Source organism: Ranitomeya variabilis, chromosome 4, assembly GCF_051348905.1.
Source record: "Ranitomeya variabilis isolate aRanVar5 chromosome 4, aRanVar5.hap1, whole genome shotgun sequence".
In the NCBI taxonomy this organism is placed as follows: Eukaryota; Metazoa; Chordata; class Amphibia; order Anura; family Dendrobatidae; genus Ranitomeya; species Ranitomeya variabilis.
This window is the reverse complement of record NC_135235.1, coordinates 379,669,956-379,688,897: the sequence shown is the minus strand read 5'-3', so window position 1 is coordinate 379,688,897 and position 18,942 is coordinate 379,669,956. Positions and strand designations below refer to the sequence as shown.

At 40.5% G+C, this 18,942-nt stretch overlaps 1 protein-coding gene across 1 annotated transcript in view; it reads left to right on the top strand.

Annotated features, from left to right (window-relative positions):
- TMEM132A (transmembrane protein 132A) overlaps nt 1-12,535 on the top strand; it is a 250,646-nt gene extending 238,111 nt beyond the window's left edge. Inside the window, exon 11 of the mRNA XM_077250795.1 lies at nt 7,737-12,535. Coding sequence (XP_077106910.1) covers nt 7,737-8,933 — 1,197 coding nt within the window. The 3' untranslated portion in view covers nt 8,934-12,535. The remainder of the gene's footprint in view (nt 1-7,736) is intronic.
- Nucleotides 12,536-18,942: the final 6,407 nt, after the last annotated feature.

Below are 18,942 nucleotides of genomic sequence, written 5' to 3'. Positions count from 1 at the left end.
CATGACTGCACCAAGCACTTTATGTATTTATATAATGACAATCATTATACGTTGATAGAGGGGCCCACTATTATCCCACTCTGATTTATTACTGATGATCTTCTGTCCTGAACATGTGAGCCTTTTTCTTTTGACTTTTATGATTTTTGTTATACAGTTGAAACCAGAAGTTTACATACACGATATAAAAATACGCATATGCATGTTTTTCTCAATAGCTGACATGAAATCAGAATAGACCTTTCCCCTTTTAGGTCAATTAGGATTACCATAATTATTAATATTTGCCAAATGCCAGAGTAATGAGAGAAAATGTTTTTAAGGCATTTTTATTACTTACTGCAAAGGCAAAAGTTTACATACATTTCATTAGTATTTGGTACCATTTCCCTTAAACTGAATGACTTGGGTCAAACGTTTGGGATATCCTTCCACAAGCTTCTCACAATAGTTGGTCGGAATTTTGGCCCATTCCTCCCGACAAAACTGGTGTAAATGATCCCGGTTTGTAGGTCACCTTGCTGGCACCTGTTCTTTCAGATTTGACCATAAATTTTCAATAGGATTTAGATCAGGGCTTTCTGTTGGCCACTCCAAAACATTGACTTTGTTCTCCTTAAGCCACTTTGTTACCATTTTTGCAGTATGCTTCGGGTCATTGTGTATTTAGAAGACCCATTTCCGCCCAAGCTTTAACTTCCTGGCTGATGTTTTGAGCTGTTTGTTGCTTCAGTATTGCCACATAATCTTGTTTTCTCATGATGCCATCTCATTTTGGGAAGTACCCCAGTCCCTCATGCAGCAAAACAACCCCATAGCATAATTCTGCCACCCCTGTGTTCCACAGTTGGGATGGTGTTCTTAGGGTTCCAAGCTTCTCCTTTTTTCCTCCAAATGTACAAATGGTCATTATGCCCAAAAAGTTCAATTTTAGTTTAATCAGACCACAGGATATGTCTCCAAAAATTAAGGTTTTTGTTCCTGTGTTCATTCGCAAGCATTTATCTGGCCCTTTTATATTTCTTTTGGAGTAATGGCATCTTCCTGGCACAGTGACCTTTCAGCCCATGTTTATAAGTATGCATTTCATTGTGGATATTGACACAAACTTACCAGCGTCTGCCATCATCTTCACAAGGTCTTTTGCTTTTGTCCTTGGGTTGCTATGCACAGGTCGGAATAAGTATGTTTTTCTCTGGGACACAGAACCTGTCTCCTTCCTGAGCGGTATGATGGCAGGACATTCCCATCTTATTTATACTTGTGTATAACATAGTAACATAGTTATTAAGGTTGAAGGAAGACTTTAAGTCCATCTAGTTCAACCCATAGCCTAACCTAACATGCCCTAACATGTTGATCCAGAGGAAGGTAAATAATTGTTTGTACAGATGAACGAGGCTCCTTCTTGAAGTTGTACCCAAGGATGAGTCAGACTTTTGCAAGTCCACAATTCTCTTCCTGATATCTTGACTGATTTCTTTAGACTTTCCCATGTTGCTACGCAAAGAAGTAGTGTGTTTCATGTGTGCATTAAAATACATCCACAGGTGTGTCTCTAAATCAGATTTTGCAAAAAAAAGAAGCTTACAAACACATGACACCATCATATGGGCAGTCCAGAATTGTTTAACCCCTTTCCGACATCGGGCATAATAGTACGCCAATGTCGGATACCCTCCCTTTGATGTGGGCTTCGGCGGATAGCCTCACATCTTTCCTGGGACATGTCAGCTGTTTTGAACAGCTGACATGTGCCCGCAGTAGACGCTAGTTAAATGCTGGACATGTGCCCGCTAGTTAAATGGCGCTGTCAAACGCTGACATCGGTATGTAAATGGCACTTCTGGAAATATGCACACCGGTGACTCGCGTCACGTGATCGCGGGTCACCGGTGTGTCGGCATGACAACCCAAGGTCTCCTGGAGACCTCTAAGGTTGTCACTGCCAGATTGCTGTGAGGGCCACCCAGTGGTCGGCACTCAGCAATTCTGCTACATAGAGGCGATCTGACCATCGCCTCTTTGTAGCAGGGCCGATCGGGTTGTGCCACTTTCTAGTCTCCTATGGAGACTATTGAAGCATGGCAAAAGTAAAAAAAAAAAAAAGTGTTTAAAAATATTAAAAAATAAAAAATATAAAAGTTTAAATCAACCCCCCTTTCGTCCCACTCAAAATGAAAGAATCAAAATAAAATCAAACATACACATATTTGGTATCGCCGAGTTCAGAATTGCTCGATCTATCAATAAAAAAAAAGGATTAACCTGATCGCTAAACGGCGTAGCGAGAAAAAAAGTCAAAACGACAGAATTACTTTTTTTGGTCGCCGCGACATTGCATTAAAATGCAATAATGGGCGACCAAAAGATCGTATCTGCACCAAAATGGTATCATTAACAATGTCAGCTTGGCACGCAAAAAATAAACCCTCAACCTGAGATCAAGAAAAATGGAGACGCTGTGGGTATCGGAAATTGGCGCAATTTTTTTTTTTACCTAGACATGTTTGGTGTCTATTAACTCGTAATGACCTGAAGAATCATAATGGCAGGACAGTTTTAGCATTTAGTGTACCTAGCAAAAAAGCCAAACAAAAAACAAGTGTGGGATTGCACTTTTCTTTGAAATTTCACCGCACTTTGAATTTTTTTACCATTTTCTAGTGCATGACATGGTAAAACCAATGGTGTCGTTCAAAAGTACAACTTGTCCCACAAAAAATAAGCCCTCACTTGGCCATATTGACAGAAAAATAAAAAAAATATGGCTCTGGGAAGGAGGGGAGCGAAAAACGAAAACGCAAAGCCGAAGAAAGCTCCGGTCATGAAAAGGTTAAAGGCATAGTAATCTTAGTGCATGTAAACTTTTGACTTTGCAGTAAGTAATAAAAATGCCTTAAAACATTCTCTCTCTCTCTCATTATTTTGGCATTTGACAAATATTGATAATTATGGTAACCCTAATTGACCTAAAACGGGAAAGGTTTATTCTGATTTCATGTCAGATATTGGGAAAACATGCATATGTGTCTTTTTATATACTATATGTAAACTTCTGGTTTCAACTGTCTACTTATGCCTTGTATTGATACAATAAACTTTTTTTTATCTTATTACATATTCGTGCACTTTGTTTTTTTGTAGGAATAAAAGATGTGAGGGAATAGGGTCACTGATGCAGGTTGTAGGCTGAGAAGAAGCAAGGAGTCGGGTAATTTCTTCTGTAACAGGCTCAAAGATGGCAAGTGAGCTTGACGTGCAGCAAAGAAAGGGATCCAGGCACTGAGGAGGTTGGACAGCAATATCCTGATGGATGTGGTTGATTTTTTTTCTAGGAAATAAGTGGCCAAATCCTCACAGCTGACATTGTTGACCGGGGCTCAGGATGGAGTGTTTGGTTTCAAAAAGTTATTTAGGATTATTGGCTAGTCAAGTGATGAGGGTGGTGAAGTATGATTGTTTGGCCAGATGAAGGGCAGAGGTATTAGTTTTGAGCATGAATTTATAGTGGATATTATCCTCTGCTAAAAGCAATTTTCTCCACTGACGCTCAGTGCACCTTGAGCAACGCTAAAGAAATCGTGTTTGCATTCTGTGCCAGGGTTGCCGTCGTCTGTGTCTGGTCTTTCTGCATGTAGCAGGTGCTGCTACATTTAGGGCACTCTGCACTGTTTTATTGTAGTGTGACAATTCTGAGTCTGCACAGGATTGGAGGAGATGGGAGCTAAAGATGAGTGTATATTCACCCATCCTGGTCTATTTAAATGCTTTCAATTTTTCCTACTCTTTGGTATTTTTACTGATTGTACAGTGAGAATTTCATTTGGCATAATCTTCCCTCCTTCTTGGACATTTCTGCCCTTTAGAGCATCCAGCCATTGAACCTTTTCTACCCTGTTTCTGAGCTCATTAAAATCTGCCTTTCTGAAGCCCAGCCTGCTCATTAAAATCTGCCTTTCTGAAGCCCAGCCTGCTCATTAAAATCTGCCTTTCTGAAGCCCAGCCTTAAAGTTTAAGTCCTCACAGGTCTTCCTTCTCTTGTAATCCACAATTTGGAGAATGCATGATCGCTGCCTCCTAACTTCCCAGCCACCTTTTACTTCCTCAACCATTTCCCCCTATTGGTAAGAATTAGGTAAAAGATGGCAGATCCTCTTGTATTCTTTTCTACCTTTTGAAAGATAAAGTTGTCAGTGAGAGAAGATAAGAATTTTCTGGACCCATTACTTTTGCATAAGAGAGATATCTAATGTAAAAAGAGTTCATTCATATCTTCAGTTTGTCCAGGTGGCCTGTAGTAAATGGTGTGATAAAGGACAAAGAAACGGCTCACCCTCCTGCAGCTTCAGTTTGTCCCAGAGTCCGTGATTAGCGCTGCTGCAAGCGTGGCACACCCAAAACTCATCTGGTTCTATACATCTCTCCTCTGTGTGCCCCCGACTTTATCATGGACATAGTTTCTCTATCAATTTTGCGACGCACTGTTGTTTTTAACAAAATGGAATAAAGGTACTCTATATTTTACCTGCAAGCTGGCGTCCTGTGAGTTGAATCAATATCTACTTCTGGCCTGTAGCAAATGCCTACAAAAGTGTCCATTCTGTTCTCTCCTTGTATTCTTACCCAAACCGTTTCTACAGAGCTACCATTCTCTGAAGCTTGGATCTCTGGGTAGATAGACTCTTTCCTAACATACAGTGCAACACCTCCTCCTGTTTTCTAATTGTGTGTATCATTCTACCACGTTTCACTGGTGCCTATGACATCATATCTCTCTTCCTGTGTTACCTGCTCCAGTTTTCCTTGTTTGTTTCCCATGCTCTGTGCATTTTTATATACACATTTTAGTTTGTAGTCTGTTTCTATAGCTTCTCTATTTTCATTCAGAATTTGTTGTCTTTGTTGTTTATTTCCAATTCTAATAGCAGGGCTCTAAAAAGAATTCATTAGCTGCATACCTCTACCTGACCGTATATTTTCCCATCCCATATTGCTCTAGTTTAAAGCTTACCTGACCGTATATTTTCCCATCCCATATTGCTCTAGTTTAAAGCTTTCCTGATGAGTGTAGGAAGGCGTCTACCAAAAGTGTTTTCCTGTTTATGTAAGATTCAATCCATCTCTAGCAAGGAGTCCATCATACAGGTAATTCACTTCATGGTCTAGAAACCCAAAACGGCACCATCTACATAGCCAATTGTTAACCTGTAGAATCCTGTTCAATCTCCTTGTTCAATGTCAATCCACTAGGAGGATGGATGAGAAGATGACCTGGGCTCCCAGTTCCTTTACTCTCTGGCTTAGGTCTTCAAAGTCTCTGCATGTAGTTTCCAGGTCCTTTTTTACTGTGTCATTTGTTCCTACATGTATTCGCAGACACAGATAGTCGTCTGTAGCACTGAAGTCTTGATATCCTATTCAACACATTTTTGATTTGTGCACCTGGAAGACAGTTAATTGCTTGTGAGGTGATGTCCATTATGCAGATAGTGGCTTCTGTTCCTCTCAGTAGGGAATCCCTGCGACCACGGCTCTCCTTTTTACTTCACCACAGCACTTTTTTCTCACTTCAAGAGGCTTCTGATTGCTTACTGGAGTGTTCCTTGTGGGCAAAGCACTTTTTTGATGTACATCTTCATAGTTTTCCTGTGAGAGAAACCTGGTAGCGGGACTTCAGCTTTACAGGTGCTGACTGTCTCCTCATCCTCCTGCTTCTTTGGGTCACATGCTTCCATTTCTCTTCTGTATCAATAGATTTTAATCAAAGCCAAATAGTAGGAAGTATCAAAAACAAATTAGCTTTGTTTAACGTAAGCTAACTTACCTAATAGGTGCAGAAAATCTGCAAGCCCAAAAACTCAGCAAATACTCATCGTAGGAACATAGCCTAAGGCCACGTTCACACGTTCAGTATTTTACCTTTTGTAGTTGTAAGCCAAAACCAGGAGTTGAACAGTCAGAGGTACAGTATAATAGAAACACGTGCACCACTTGTGCATTTTTCACCTACTCCTGGTTTTGGCTTACAAATATTGATGTAAAATACTGAACGTGGCTAAGGGTCCATTTACAGTGCAAAACTATCATGAAAAGTGTTGCTCTGAAAGCTCATTTCACTTTAGTCTTGTTTTCTCTAAACAGGTTGCCAATCACACAACGAAAACACTCGAGGCTATGGTGGAATGATGTTTTTCAGATCCACAAACAATCATCATTCTCTGTAGTGGATCGTACTTTTACAGATTGTTCAGTGTGCATCATTAAACACGTCAGTATGTATAAACAGGCTATTACACGACCGCTGATCGATAAATAGTTACCAGTTGATGACTCTTTAAAGCAGTGTGTAGTCCCTTTTTTTCCTGGTTTCTGGCAGAGTGGGCACTCCTCCTTGAGTGACCGTTCTGGTGATAGATCTGTAGCATAAGTAGAGCTAAAAGCTCAGCGCATGCTCTGCTGGAACACATTCAGTTATCAGTGGTTTGTTCTGGTGTCTACACAGTTATCACTGTATTGACAACCAGAGATAACAGGGCATTTCAACAAGCTTAGGCTACTTTCACACTAGCGTCGGACGACGCACGACGAATTGCGTCGGTTCGACGTACCGACGCTAGCAGTGAATGCGCTGCACAACGGGGGCAGCGGATGCTGTTTTTCAACGCATCCACTGCCCCATTGTGAGGTGCGGGGAGGCGGGGGCGGAGTTCCGGCCGCGCATGCGCGGTCGGAAAAGACGGGAACGACGCACCAAAAAACGTTACAAGCAACGTTTTTTGGTGGCGACGGTCCGACGCAATACGACGCAACCGTCGCACGACGGTTGCGACGTGTGGCAATGCGTCGCTAATGCAAGTCAATGGAGAAAAAACGCATCCTGCAAGCACTTTTGCAGGATGCGTTTTTTTCTGCAAAACGACGCATAGCGACGTGCAGTGCAAGAGTTCTAGACAGTGAGAGCCCTGATTAGGAGACCTGATGGTGATTTTGCAAGATTTTTAACAGCAGCTCACCAGAAGCTGAGATAGAAAGAGGTGACCAGCTAACTGCTTTGTAGAAATCATTGTCCTAGAGAGAGATGACTGGGATATTAGGAGTTAACCTCTCTTCTGGTATGTAACTACTCAGCCCTCTCAGCCAGGACTGAGCTCAGTGGAAACCAGCTGTACACTATGAAAGATAAAAGCTGGAGAATGACAGCAGAAAGAAAAAGCAAATCAATTGAAAACTTGCTTATTTTCATGTTGTCTAATTAAAACAATGTAATATTTTGAGAATATTCTTTTAATCCCTGCACTTTCTGCAGGATTACTGAAAAACTGCTTGTTTCGGGATCATGCAGAAAATTCAATGGACTATTGAACAGTGACAACTCAGTTTCCCATTTAATTTAAACACTAATTTCTAGGTTTAAAATTCCTTTAAATAAAAGTAGAGAACATGCACACATTTCAAATATCCATGCTAGTAATACAGAGTTGCCTTATATGCTAGCATGGCAGGCCTGTGGACCATTCTTTGGCAGATGATGACCATGTCAACCTGCAATTGCACCAGTGTGCTTACAGGCTTTGACATCTAACATAGACTGGTAATGGCATTCTCTCAGCTCCTTGTGATTCTGGGTGAGAAACACATCCTGCCAGCTGTGTCTTTGCTTACGAATGGCAAATCAAATTTATCCAAGCAGTTAAGAGTTAAATTAATTATTTTTTTTTTCTTCTTTTTTTTAGGAGGCTGTTCTATCTGTCTGGCTAATTTTCAGTGATATGTCGGTCACTCCAATAACCATCTATAATCCTCAAGAGCTGTCTTTATCTGTTTTGTCCTCCGATCCCTCAGTTTTGTCAGTTGGTCGCACTGTGACGTCAGCAAATTACTGGTCTTTGCCAGTAATAATTTTTGAAGATCTGGGTGACGAACCTATACTGCGTATGTCTCTCTTCATACCAGAGAGATGTAGAGTAAAAGAATCCAATGGCTTACTTAGTGCTGGATATACCAGGGTGACCTTTCAAAGAAATGGAACAACAGCTGATGAGCATCCTGAAAGAGATATAATTCAGGGGGATACTATCCTATTGTCCAGAGATCGTGAAATTATCTCAAGTGCTAACAATGTTATTCCAGGGACCAATGACATAATCCTTAGGAGTGATCATACTACCATAGAAGATGATAGATCTCATGCAGGTGCTGATGACATTGTTACAACACGATGGGGAATACCAGGCTTGGATAAAGGACTTTACGGACTCCTTGCAATATTTTCTCTTCTCACCCTTCTGTTCTTTTTTAGCTGTCTGGCTTTCATAAGAAGGTACAGGAAAAAATCAGCACATGATGGCCCTTGCAATCCTGAGGCTCCAAACTGGGTATGGTTAGACGGGTCAGATGCTGATGAACCAAAATCCCAAGGAGCAGTGGGTGAGGAAGAGGAAGAAAGAGGGCAGTGGTTTGCCAGTAACTCAGGTTCTCAAACTCTAACAAGTACTTTCCATCCAGTAAAAAATGTACATGAGGCTGAGACTAATAGTGAATGTCAGTCGGATGCCAGCTCATTTTCTACTTCTACAAACCATGCTATGGCATTTATAGAAGCACTAAGATCTGAAGTTAAGTCACTTAAAACAACTCCTCCTCCTCACGGAGGAAGAAGATTTGAAAGGGTAACTTATGATCCTAATATGCAGTCTATTATGGTGGCAAGTGAAGAGGACATTGTTTGGGTATGTAAGGATATGGGCATGAGAGAACCTCAAGAAATCCTAAGTTACATGGAAAAGGTCAGAGCTGAAACGCATCCTCAAGATCATATTAAAAGAGAAGGACTAAAAGGCAGAGGAATAGATATTATGGGAACAAGAGTAAAAAAAAAACTTAATGTCACAAAAATGAATGAATTTGGTAAAGCAGTAGATGACAAATAAAAGCTTGGAGGCCCTCATATACATTAAACTAAAGTTGGCTGAACATGCAGATATTGGCGGGATCGGCCAATGGTCCATGTGTATGGGGGCTTTCCCAATGCTTTAACAGATGACGTAGGAGCAGATAAGGGTCGGACAGTTTGAGTTTTAATGCCCGAATCTGCTGTGATTCAGGAGATAAGACGATGCCAGAACTGTCTGTTAGTGGCTTTTTCTGCTCTCCACTTTGAAAACACAAGAATTTTCAGCTGAGCTGAATTATCCTATGTATGGGGGAATCAGGAGATATGGCTGTCGGCTGAACAATCATTTGTTCGTCAGCTATCTAATATTTATTGGGGCCTTAAGATGTCCATTTGTAGATACAATAAACCCACAGATCTTGTAGGCAATGGCCACAATTTCATGTATATTTCAGTGTTATGTGAAACATAAGAGAGTAGGGTATCAGGATTACCATTCTCTATTGTTCTTGATCAAGAGAAGAGATTATAATTCTGGACATTTTTATATATTGAAAACCAAATGACAGTTTTAAGAGAAAGTAATGGTATGGACATGCATTTAAGAAAGAAAAGTTGCTATAAGTAGTTTGCGTAAGATATAAATAATGAAATATGATAAGCTAACACAGCTCCGTTTGTAGAATCAGGTTAAAGGGAATCTGTCAGCAGGTTTTACTACTTATCTGAGAGCAGCCTTTATGTAGGTAAAGAGAAACTGAATCCAAAGGTGTATCACTTAGGTTACTGGTTGCAGCCGTTCTGACACAATCGTTTTAGCAATGAAGCACTGCCAAGAAAGCTGCCCCTGCCCACACCAGACTGTCTATGTACAAAGTTCATAGACAGTGAGGTGCTTAGTTGCCAGACTAGTTTGCAATGTTAATCTTGTAGTAATAAATCCTTCACCATAAAGAAACAGCACCACCCATTGACAAATGACACATCACATAATTCTGTGTCTCAGCCTCTACCTCCTGCTGTTTTCAGATTACATATCAAAAGCCTGCTGACGGATTCCCTTTAAGAATAATTTTGTTCAAGCTTATGCCAGTATTGCAGTATTTCCAATGCACAATTCTACTAATAGGCCATCAACTTTTGTGTTCCTGTAAGCTCTAAACACAGGTGTTTATTTAAAGCCTGATGCTGCCCATAGAGAAGACTATGGTGATGGTCTCATGAATTAACCACTGCTGACAATGGACTCCAGATTTGTCTACTTATGTGACCAAATACGCTTGTGCAGACAATAACATGTCCTATATCTGCTTTCATGCAGAAGTGGATGGAGTCCAGAGGACTCATGATGGTGGAGTTGGCTGTCTATCTACAAGAGGATACTCATGGCCTGTGTTTATAGTCTTACCAATAGACAACACGTTTTGAAGTGAAGACCTAGTGTAAGTTTAGAGCTTCCTGTCACAAAACACAAGCTTTTGACATCTAAGAAACTTATCCAGATAGTTCCCTACCACTTTAAACATGATTGCAATGAATACCCTTATATCCAATGTGGTTTCCATAAATGGTTTACACAGTGTATCAATTTCTCATAGGGTATACCTTCAAAGAAGCAACCACTTCTAACTTAGCCAGCTTTTACTAAATCATTGAATTAATAAGTCCACAATTTTAAAGCACTGTTTGGCTCTTACAGTTAACATAGGAGAAACTAACAATATAGGATGTATAAAGTAATTGACTCATTCATTTTTGTCCCGTTTTATCATTGTAATGGGTAAAAGAAGCTTTTTTTGGGGCATACATATGGTGGTAAGAACTAATACACTGCCCAACACTGATGAAATTCTGATCTAGCACACAGATGAAAAGCAGTCTGTTTTTTCACTTAAGTGCAAAAAATGGACCTCTCAATGAGACCTAAATGAAATGGTTGTTTCTATATAGCTTACCAAATTGGAGCATAGTACTACCCTTGTAAATATTCCACAACTGTGAATGGTGTTCATGAAAAATGGAAGCTTTCGGAACACAATGTGTCAGCACCTAAAGTTACTGAGTGGGGTCCCATAAGAGTTTCCAGTTACTTTTTTTAACTAAATAACTGCTGAGATCCAAACCTCTTCTAACATTAACATCAGCAGAAAAATTGTAATATGGGAGCTCTTTGAAATGGGTTTCCATAGCCGAGCAGATGCATGCAAGCCTTACATAAGCAAGCACAATACCAAGTGATGGATGGATTAATGTGTAAATCTGCCACCACTGAGCTGTGAGGCAGTAGAAATGTGTTCTGTGAAGTAATGAATCGTGCTCCTATATCTTTCAAAACATGTTACACTTAAGGGCTAGAAATACAGTGGGTGAAATAAGTATTCAATGCGGCCCCAATTTTCAAAGTAAATATATTTCTAAAGGCACTATTGACATGAAATTCCCAATCCCATCAGATGTTAGTAACAACCCTCCAATCCACACAGGCAAAAAAATCAAGCCATAAATATCCATACATTGTTATGTGTATTTATGAAAAATAATACAGGGAAAAATTATTTAAAAACATGAAGAAAGAGAGATGCAAAAAGCCATGGAAATTAATGACGCCACTCTATCAGTAATTAGAATGCAATCCTGACACTTAGTAAAAAATATCAGATGGTTTAATTTATGACTTATAAATAGGTGTTTCATTACCAAGGTGCCACACAAGAAACCTCTCATGATGTGTAAAACCAGTGAGCTGTCTCAAGACCTTCGCAACCTTATTGTTGCAAAACTCACAGATGGCATTGGTTACAAAAGAATTTTATTAAAAAACAAATCTTTATTAAATCAGTCTAAAATCTGAGACCAATCAATAATCCAAAATCTAAAATGGAAATAGAAGATTAAGAACTAATGTAGTGTAGGTGTCATCTCCTATAATTCCCACTTCATATCAACAAGTGGACAAAATGATAGTCCTATTAATATTAACAATAGAATTGCAATGTTAATTATTCCAATTATGAGGGAACTGATGTTAACCTCAGTAGGTATCTATCCCACCTAAATGTGATATCCTACACCAGTAAGAAACAAGCAAATAAATAATAGACAATGAGAGAATTAGAATCAAAATCACAATTCCAAAAACAAAATTGGGCTATGTGCACACGTTGCAGATTGGTGTGCGGATTTTTCCGCACTGTTTTTACAAAATCTGCAGGTAAACCGCACTGCGGATTACCCGTGGTTTTGCCCTGGATTTACCGCGGTTTTTGTGCGGATTTCACCTGTGGTTTTACACCTGCAGATTCCTATTGAGGAGCAGGTGTAAACCGCTGCGGAATCCGCACAAAGAATTGACATGCTGCGGAAAAAAACACCTGCGTTTCCGCACATTTTTTTCCGCAGCATGTGCACTGCAGATTTTGTTTGCCATACGTTTACATGGTACTGTAAACTCATGGAAAACAGCTGCAGATACGCAGCGTCAAATCCACAGCAAAATCCACAACGTGTGCACATAGCCTTGAACACTGGGTCAAAGAAGCCAACAGTGGTTGGACACAAATACTGAAATACAGTAATCACCCCTATGAGACACATGTTCCAAAACTGACAAACAGAACAGATGTTCTCATACAGACAAATCACAATGGTGATTATATATATATATATATATATATATATATATATATAATCAGCAATGGTGCTTAAGGGAATTTCATGTTCTTGTCTATTCAAACACAGTGATGTACAAAAGTGGAATGATCTCCCCTATTTGGTTGGTGTTGAAGAGGCGGGGTCAGTCAAGAATGTCGTGATTGTTCATTCAATATGTATGGAGGATACCAAATATCCTGAAATCTACAGGGCCTTATGTCCCCAAAGACTTCTGCCCTTACAAGAGCAATCCACAGCTGACTTTTTATCGCACTTGGCCCTGTTCATTCCATATGTGCCTCCCAACGAGTTTCCTTCTCCAGGATTCTTCAGGGAAATTGCTATAAGACTCAGAAAATTCCATAGGGTAATTCAACCCATACCATGACCTAGGCTGCTCCGTATAACCACCTAGTGTCCTGTCCACCAAAAGCAACTATAATAAGTAACCTTGCTTAAATACCAACAGGAGTGCCTCCACCAACAAGTTTGTCCAGTACAATAATCAGTGAATTGGATTGCACGTACCCATACAATTCTATGGCTGCATGTGAAACATCACACTGCATTTGGATATCACCCGAGTGCACTGCGACTCCTGTGGACACCAGCAATGGAGGAGATGGAGAAATCACTTTCTCTGTCTCCTCCGCCCCTGTGCTCAGATGCTTGCATGCGAGCGGATCGTAGCACAGATCACTGACAGTCAGCTCATGCTCGCAGCAAAGCTGGAGCCGAGTGTTATTAGCATATCGCTAATATACGCTAATGTGACTCCGGCCTTATAGCAATTCCCCTGATGAATCCTGGCCTAGGAAATGTGTTGGGAGGCACATAGTGAATGAACAGGGCCAAGTGTGATAAAGGTTCAGCTATGGACTGCCTTTGTAAGGGCGGCAGTCTTTGGGCATGTTGGGCCTTCTAGGTCTTAATTGATATTTGGAACCGAGAATGAAAACCAAAGAAATAAGCCAATATAGGATGTACTGAAATACTATGTAAATTTTATTAATCAGTTGGTGTGCAGTAATCGTACAAGATGAAAAGCAGGTGCATATCCACATAAAACTATGGTGTGAATAAATTTAAAACATCGTATGATAAAAAAGGACTGCATATTGAATAATAAAATCCACATCTTAAGTCACAAATAATATAACATGGTAACACCAGAATATCACAGATCAGAAATAATGAATAATCAGTTAGTGTGTTGACTAATACACAGACAAACATGGATATAGGTATGAATATGTACTTGTTTCCAGGGATAGGAGGAGAAACGGTAATGGTGGAGATAGATAGATAGATAGATATATATATATATATATATATATATATATATATATATATATATATATATATATATATATATTATAACTATAGATATATAGAGATAGATATATATAGATAGATACAGTCGCATGTAAGGCTATGTGCACACGATGCGGATTTTGCTGCGGATCCGCAGCGTTTCCCATGAGTTTACATTAGAATGTAAAATAGCGTTTTTGCCCTGCAGATTTATCAAATCCGCTGTTAAAAATCCGCAGAGGACCATTCTGTGTGTGCACATACCCTAAAAGTTTGGGCACTCCTGGTCAAGGTTACTGTTATTGTGAACAGGTTAGCAAGTTAAAGGGAACCTGTCACCCCCAAAATCGATGGTGAGGTAAGCTCACCAGCATCAGGAGCTTATCTACAGCATTCTGCAATGCTGTAGATAAGCCCCCAATGTTACCTGAAAGAGGAGAAAAAGAGGTTAGATTATACTCACCCAGGGGCGGTCCCGCTGCGGTCCGGTCCGATGGGCGTCTCAGGTCCGCTCCGGCGCCTCCAATCTTCATTCCATGACGTCCTCTTCTGGTCTTCACGCCGCGGCTCCGGCGCAGGCGTACTTTGTCTGCCCTGTTGAGGGCGGAGCAAATTACTGCAGTGCGCAGGCGCCGGGCCTCTCTGACCTTTCCGACGCCTGCGCACTGCAGTACTACTAGACAAAGTAGGCCTGCACTGCAGCCGCGGTGTGAAGACCAGAAGAGGACGTCATGGAATGAAGATGGGAGGTGCTGTACCGGACCTGAGACGCCTATCGGATCGGACCGCCCCTGGGTGAGTTTAATCTAACGTCTTTTCTCCTCTTTCAGGTAACATCGGCGGCTTATCTACAGCATTACAGAATGCTGTAGATAAGCCCCTGATGACGGTGAGCTTGCCTCACCTTCGATTTTGGGGGTGACAGGTTCCCTTTAAATATGAAACGATCTCTAAAAGGCCCAAAGTTAAAGATACCGTATATACTCGTGTAAAAGCCCAGTTTTTCAGCACATTTTTTTTCCCTGAAAATTCCCCCCCCCGCGCAGCTTATGTACGAGTCAATTGTCCCAGATGTCTGGCAGTGGAGGGGGATCGGCGGAGCAGCTGGTCACAGGAGGCAGGAGACGGCGGCTGCGACTGTCGCTGTGCCCGCTACTAAAGGGAAATGAATATTCATTTATCTTATAGCGCTCACAGTGACACCCGCATCCGCCGGCTTCCAGAAGACATCCTACTCGCCTTCCTGTTCGCCCTCGTGGAGTCGCTGCATCTTGTTGGTTCCGGCGCCAGCAGCATTTCCCGCCGAGCGATCACGTGGCTGCTTGGCAGTAAGAGCTGCTGGCGCCGGAATGAGTGGAATCAGGGCACGCAGGAAGATGAGTAAGATGTTTATTTTTTTTAATATGAAACATGCATATAAGGATAGGGGATCCATGCATGCAAGAACAGGGATCAGGAAGCAATGCATACAATGACAGGGATGGGGAAGCCATGCATACAACGACAGGGAGGGGGGAACCATGCATACAATGACAGGGACGGGGGAGCCATGCATACCAGGACAGGGATGAGGGGACAATGCATACCTGGCTTATACTCAAGTCAATTAGCTTACCTAGTTTTTCGTGGCAAAATTATGTGCCTCGGCTTATACTTGGGTTTGCTTGTACTCAAGTATATACACATTTGCTTTGTATTTTTTGGCAAAATAATGCATAAATCGTAATTTTTTACATTTAAAAAATTACCAAAAGGAAAATGGGCTCTCTGCATGGTTAGTACCTAGTAGCACTCCTTTTGCAAGTATCTCAGCTTGTAAGCACTTTTTATAGCCATCCAAGAGTCAGTTCTTTTTGAGGGCTTTTCATCCATTCCTTGGAAAATTCTTCCAGTTCTGTGAGATTCTTGGGTTATCTTGCATGCACTGCTATTTTGAGGCCTAGAAACAGATTTGCAATAATGTTCAGATAAGGGGACGGTTAGTGCCATTGTAAAACCTTCAGCTTGCGCCTTTTGAGGTATTCTATTGTTGATTTTGATGTGTGTTTAGGATCATTTTCCATTTGTAGAATCCATCTTCTTTTCAACTTCAGCTTTTTTTTACAGATGGTTTTATTTGTTGAAATTTCAAGCAATTCATTCTTCCCTCTACCTATGAAATGTTTCCAGTGCCATTGGCTGCAACACAACCCCTAAGCATGATTGATCCACCCCCATGCTTAATGGTTGGCAAGATATTTTTTTTCCTGAAATTCTGTGCCTTTTTTTCTCCACACATACCTTTAATCATTGTGGCCAAAGAGTTATATTTTAAGTTAATAGGTCCACAGGACTTGTTTAAAAAAAAATGCATCAGGCATGTTTTGATATTTTTTTTTTGCATATTTCTGACGCTGAATTTTATAGTGAGGGCACATGAGAGGTTTTCTTCTGAGGACTCTTCCATGAAGGCTATATTTGTGCATGTGTTTCTAAACAGTAGAACAATATACCACAACACCAGAGTTTGCTAAATCTTTCTGAAGAGTCTGCTGAGGAATATCTAGTCAAGCCTGTGAAAAATTAGGAGAATATAGTTTAGTCAGATGAGACCAAAATTGAACTGTTTGGATGCCATAATACACACCATGTTTGGAGGCCAACAATGAAGTTTGGAGGTGGGAACATCATGGTGTGGGGCTGTTTTTCAGCATATGGCACTGGCAAACTTCATATAATTAAAGGAAGGATGAATAGATAAATGTACCTCGAAGATCCTTGATAATAATCTGCTTCCATCTAGCAAGATGATGAAGATGAAATGAGTGTGGACATTTCAACAAGGTAATGATTCCAAACACACAGCCAAGGAAACCCAATTGGTTTCAGAGCAGGAAAATAAATCTGCTACAATGGCCCAGCCATTCACCTGACCTGAATCCAATAGCAAAAGTATATTTATATTTAAAGCTCAGAATTCATAGAAGCCCACGGAAACTTCAGGATTTGAAGACTGTGTGGAAGAATAGGCAAGGTATGCAACTAGTTGCTCCATATAGGAGGCGTCTTGAAGCTGTCATCAACAACAAAGGCTTTTGTACAAAGTTTTAAATAAATTTCAGTAAGTCTGTGCAATACTTTTTCCCTGTGTGATTTCTCATTAGTACCCATACCTTAATGTATGGACATCTATGGTGTGATTCCTTTGCCTCTGTGGATTGAATGGGTTGTTACCAACATCTGGTGAGAATTTCATGTCAATAGCAGCTTTAGAAATATATTTACTTAGAAAATTGGTGACGTGTTCAATACTTATTTCACCCACTTATAATGTAAATATTTCTAGAGCCCTCCCATAGATATCAATTTAGTATTGAACTGGAAAAATTTGTGGATGATGCCTGCGCTGCTGTATAAAATCTCCGGTCACACAATTTTGAAATAAAGATGATGGTTTTTCTTCAGGAGATGCTATAGGTGTATAATCACACTCCACACTGTTTAAATAGATGCAACATTCAAATCTGGAGCCAAAAAAAGGAAATCACATGTCGGACAGTGTCAAAGTTCAAGAGTCCGACACATGGTACAGCACATGACAGTTATAGCATAGTACATTAAAATTGCCTTTTTCATCTTTTTTTTCGGCTTCTACTGTATTAGTGCACCTACAAATAAGAATATATGGTTACAATTTTTTAATATGAGGTTTTTTCTTTATTGTGAAACAAATTTTATGTACTATGCTATAACTGTCATGTGCTGTACCATGTGTCAGACTCTTGAACTTTGACACTGTCCGACGTGATTTCCTTTTTTTGGCTCCAGATTTGAATGTTGCATCTATTTAAACAGTGTGGAGTGTGATTATACACACCTATAGCGTCTCCTGAAGAAAAAGTCCTATCGACTTCAAAACGCGTTGAGTAATTAAACCATCATCTTTATTTCAAAATTGTGTGACCGGAGATTTTATACAGCAGCGCAGGCATCATCCACAAATTTTGTCAGTTCAATACTATGACTTGGTCACCGGTTTGACCAGTGGAGCTGCAGCAGCTGTCAAGTCTGATGAGTTTCCATGCGCTAGTGTAAAGATATATCAGGTGAGTGCAATCTGATTTCCTATCCATCGGATACGACCCTATTCGCGCTTCTCTCTCCTACAGTATTCCTTATAGATATCGATTTAACACAGTGGTAAGTCAGTGACACTAACACACAGCCAGAAAAAAAAAGATAACCACTAAAATTAATATAAAAATAATTCACTTTTTATAAGTTCATATTAAAAATATAAAAATCCCACTAGCCCACATAATACCCTTTGTTCCCACATCAAGCAAAAATAGCAGCATGCAATGGGATGGTTCAGTAAATTTTGCTTTTGCCATGCCCCACACCACTCCATTACACCGATTATCCAGGATTCATTTTTATTTGCCCATAAACCAGCGGATATAGAATATAACAAACATGCCAATACTTTCCCCAGGTCCAGTGCTGCCTCTCCATTGCTACTCCCATCTTTGTTGACAGGCTGCAGTAGTGACATCACAACTACAGTGCATGTGACTACTGCTACTAATCACTAAGATTAGCGTTCATGAACAGGTAAGGCCCCACACACTTTAGTTGTTGGTTGAACAATTCTTTTGACGAGCAACTATCTCTGTGAGCTCCACCTGGCACTGGAACACTCAGCTTTGTCATGTGCTCCTGTGTTCTCTATGAGAGAGTCACTGCTGGACTTCTCTAAACACCTCTGTCCTCCTGCAGATTCTTCGGTCTACCTGCAGACTCTTTTGACAGCATCTTATTTCGTGGAGAAGAAAAAATGAACAGCTACTGGAAATCTAACAGGCCGTATCCTTCTCTCCACCACACTAAATCTTTGGCCGGAGGGTTGGGAGGCATCATACACAAACTGTTGGAGAATCATGTAAAAATTGGGTTTGGCCTACTTTTGTGTAATGTGTATGTGAGCCTGTCCACATCAAGAGACCGTTGAGCCCAGAGATAGGTCACATGTACTGTAGTTATCATGATGTCACCTCTCTTAAACAAAAGCCAAGGAAATTTTGGAGAGCTGGCACTGGAGT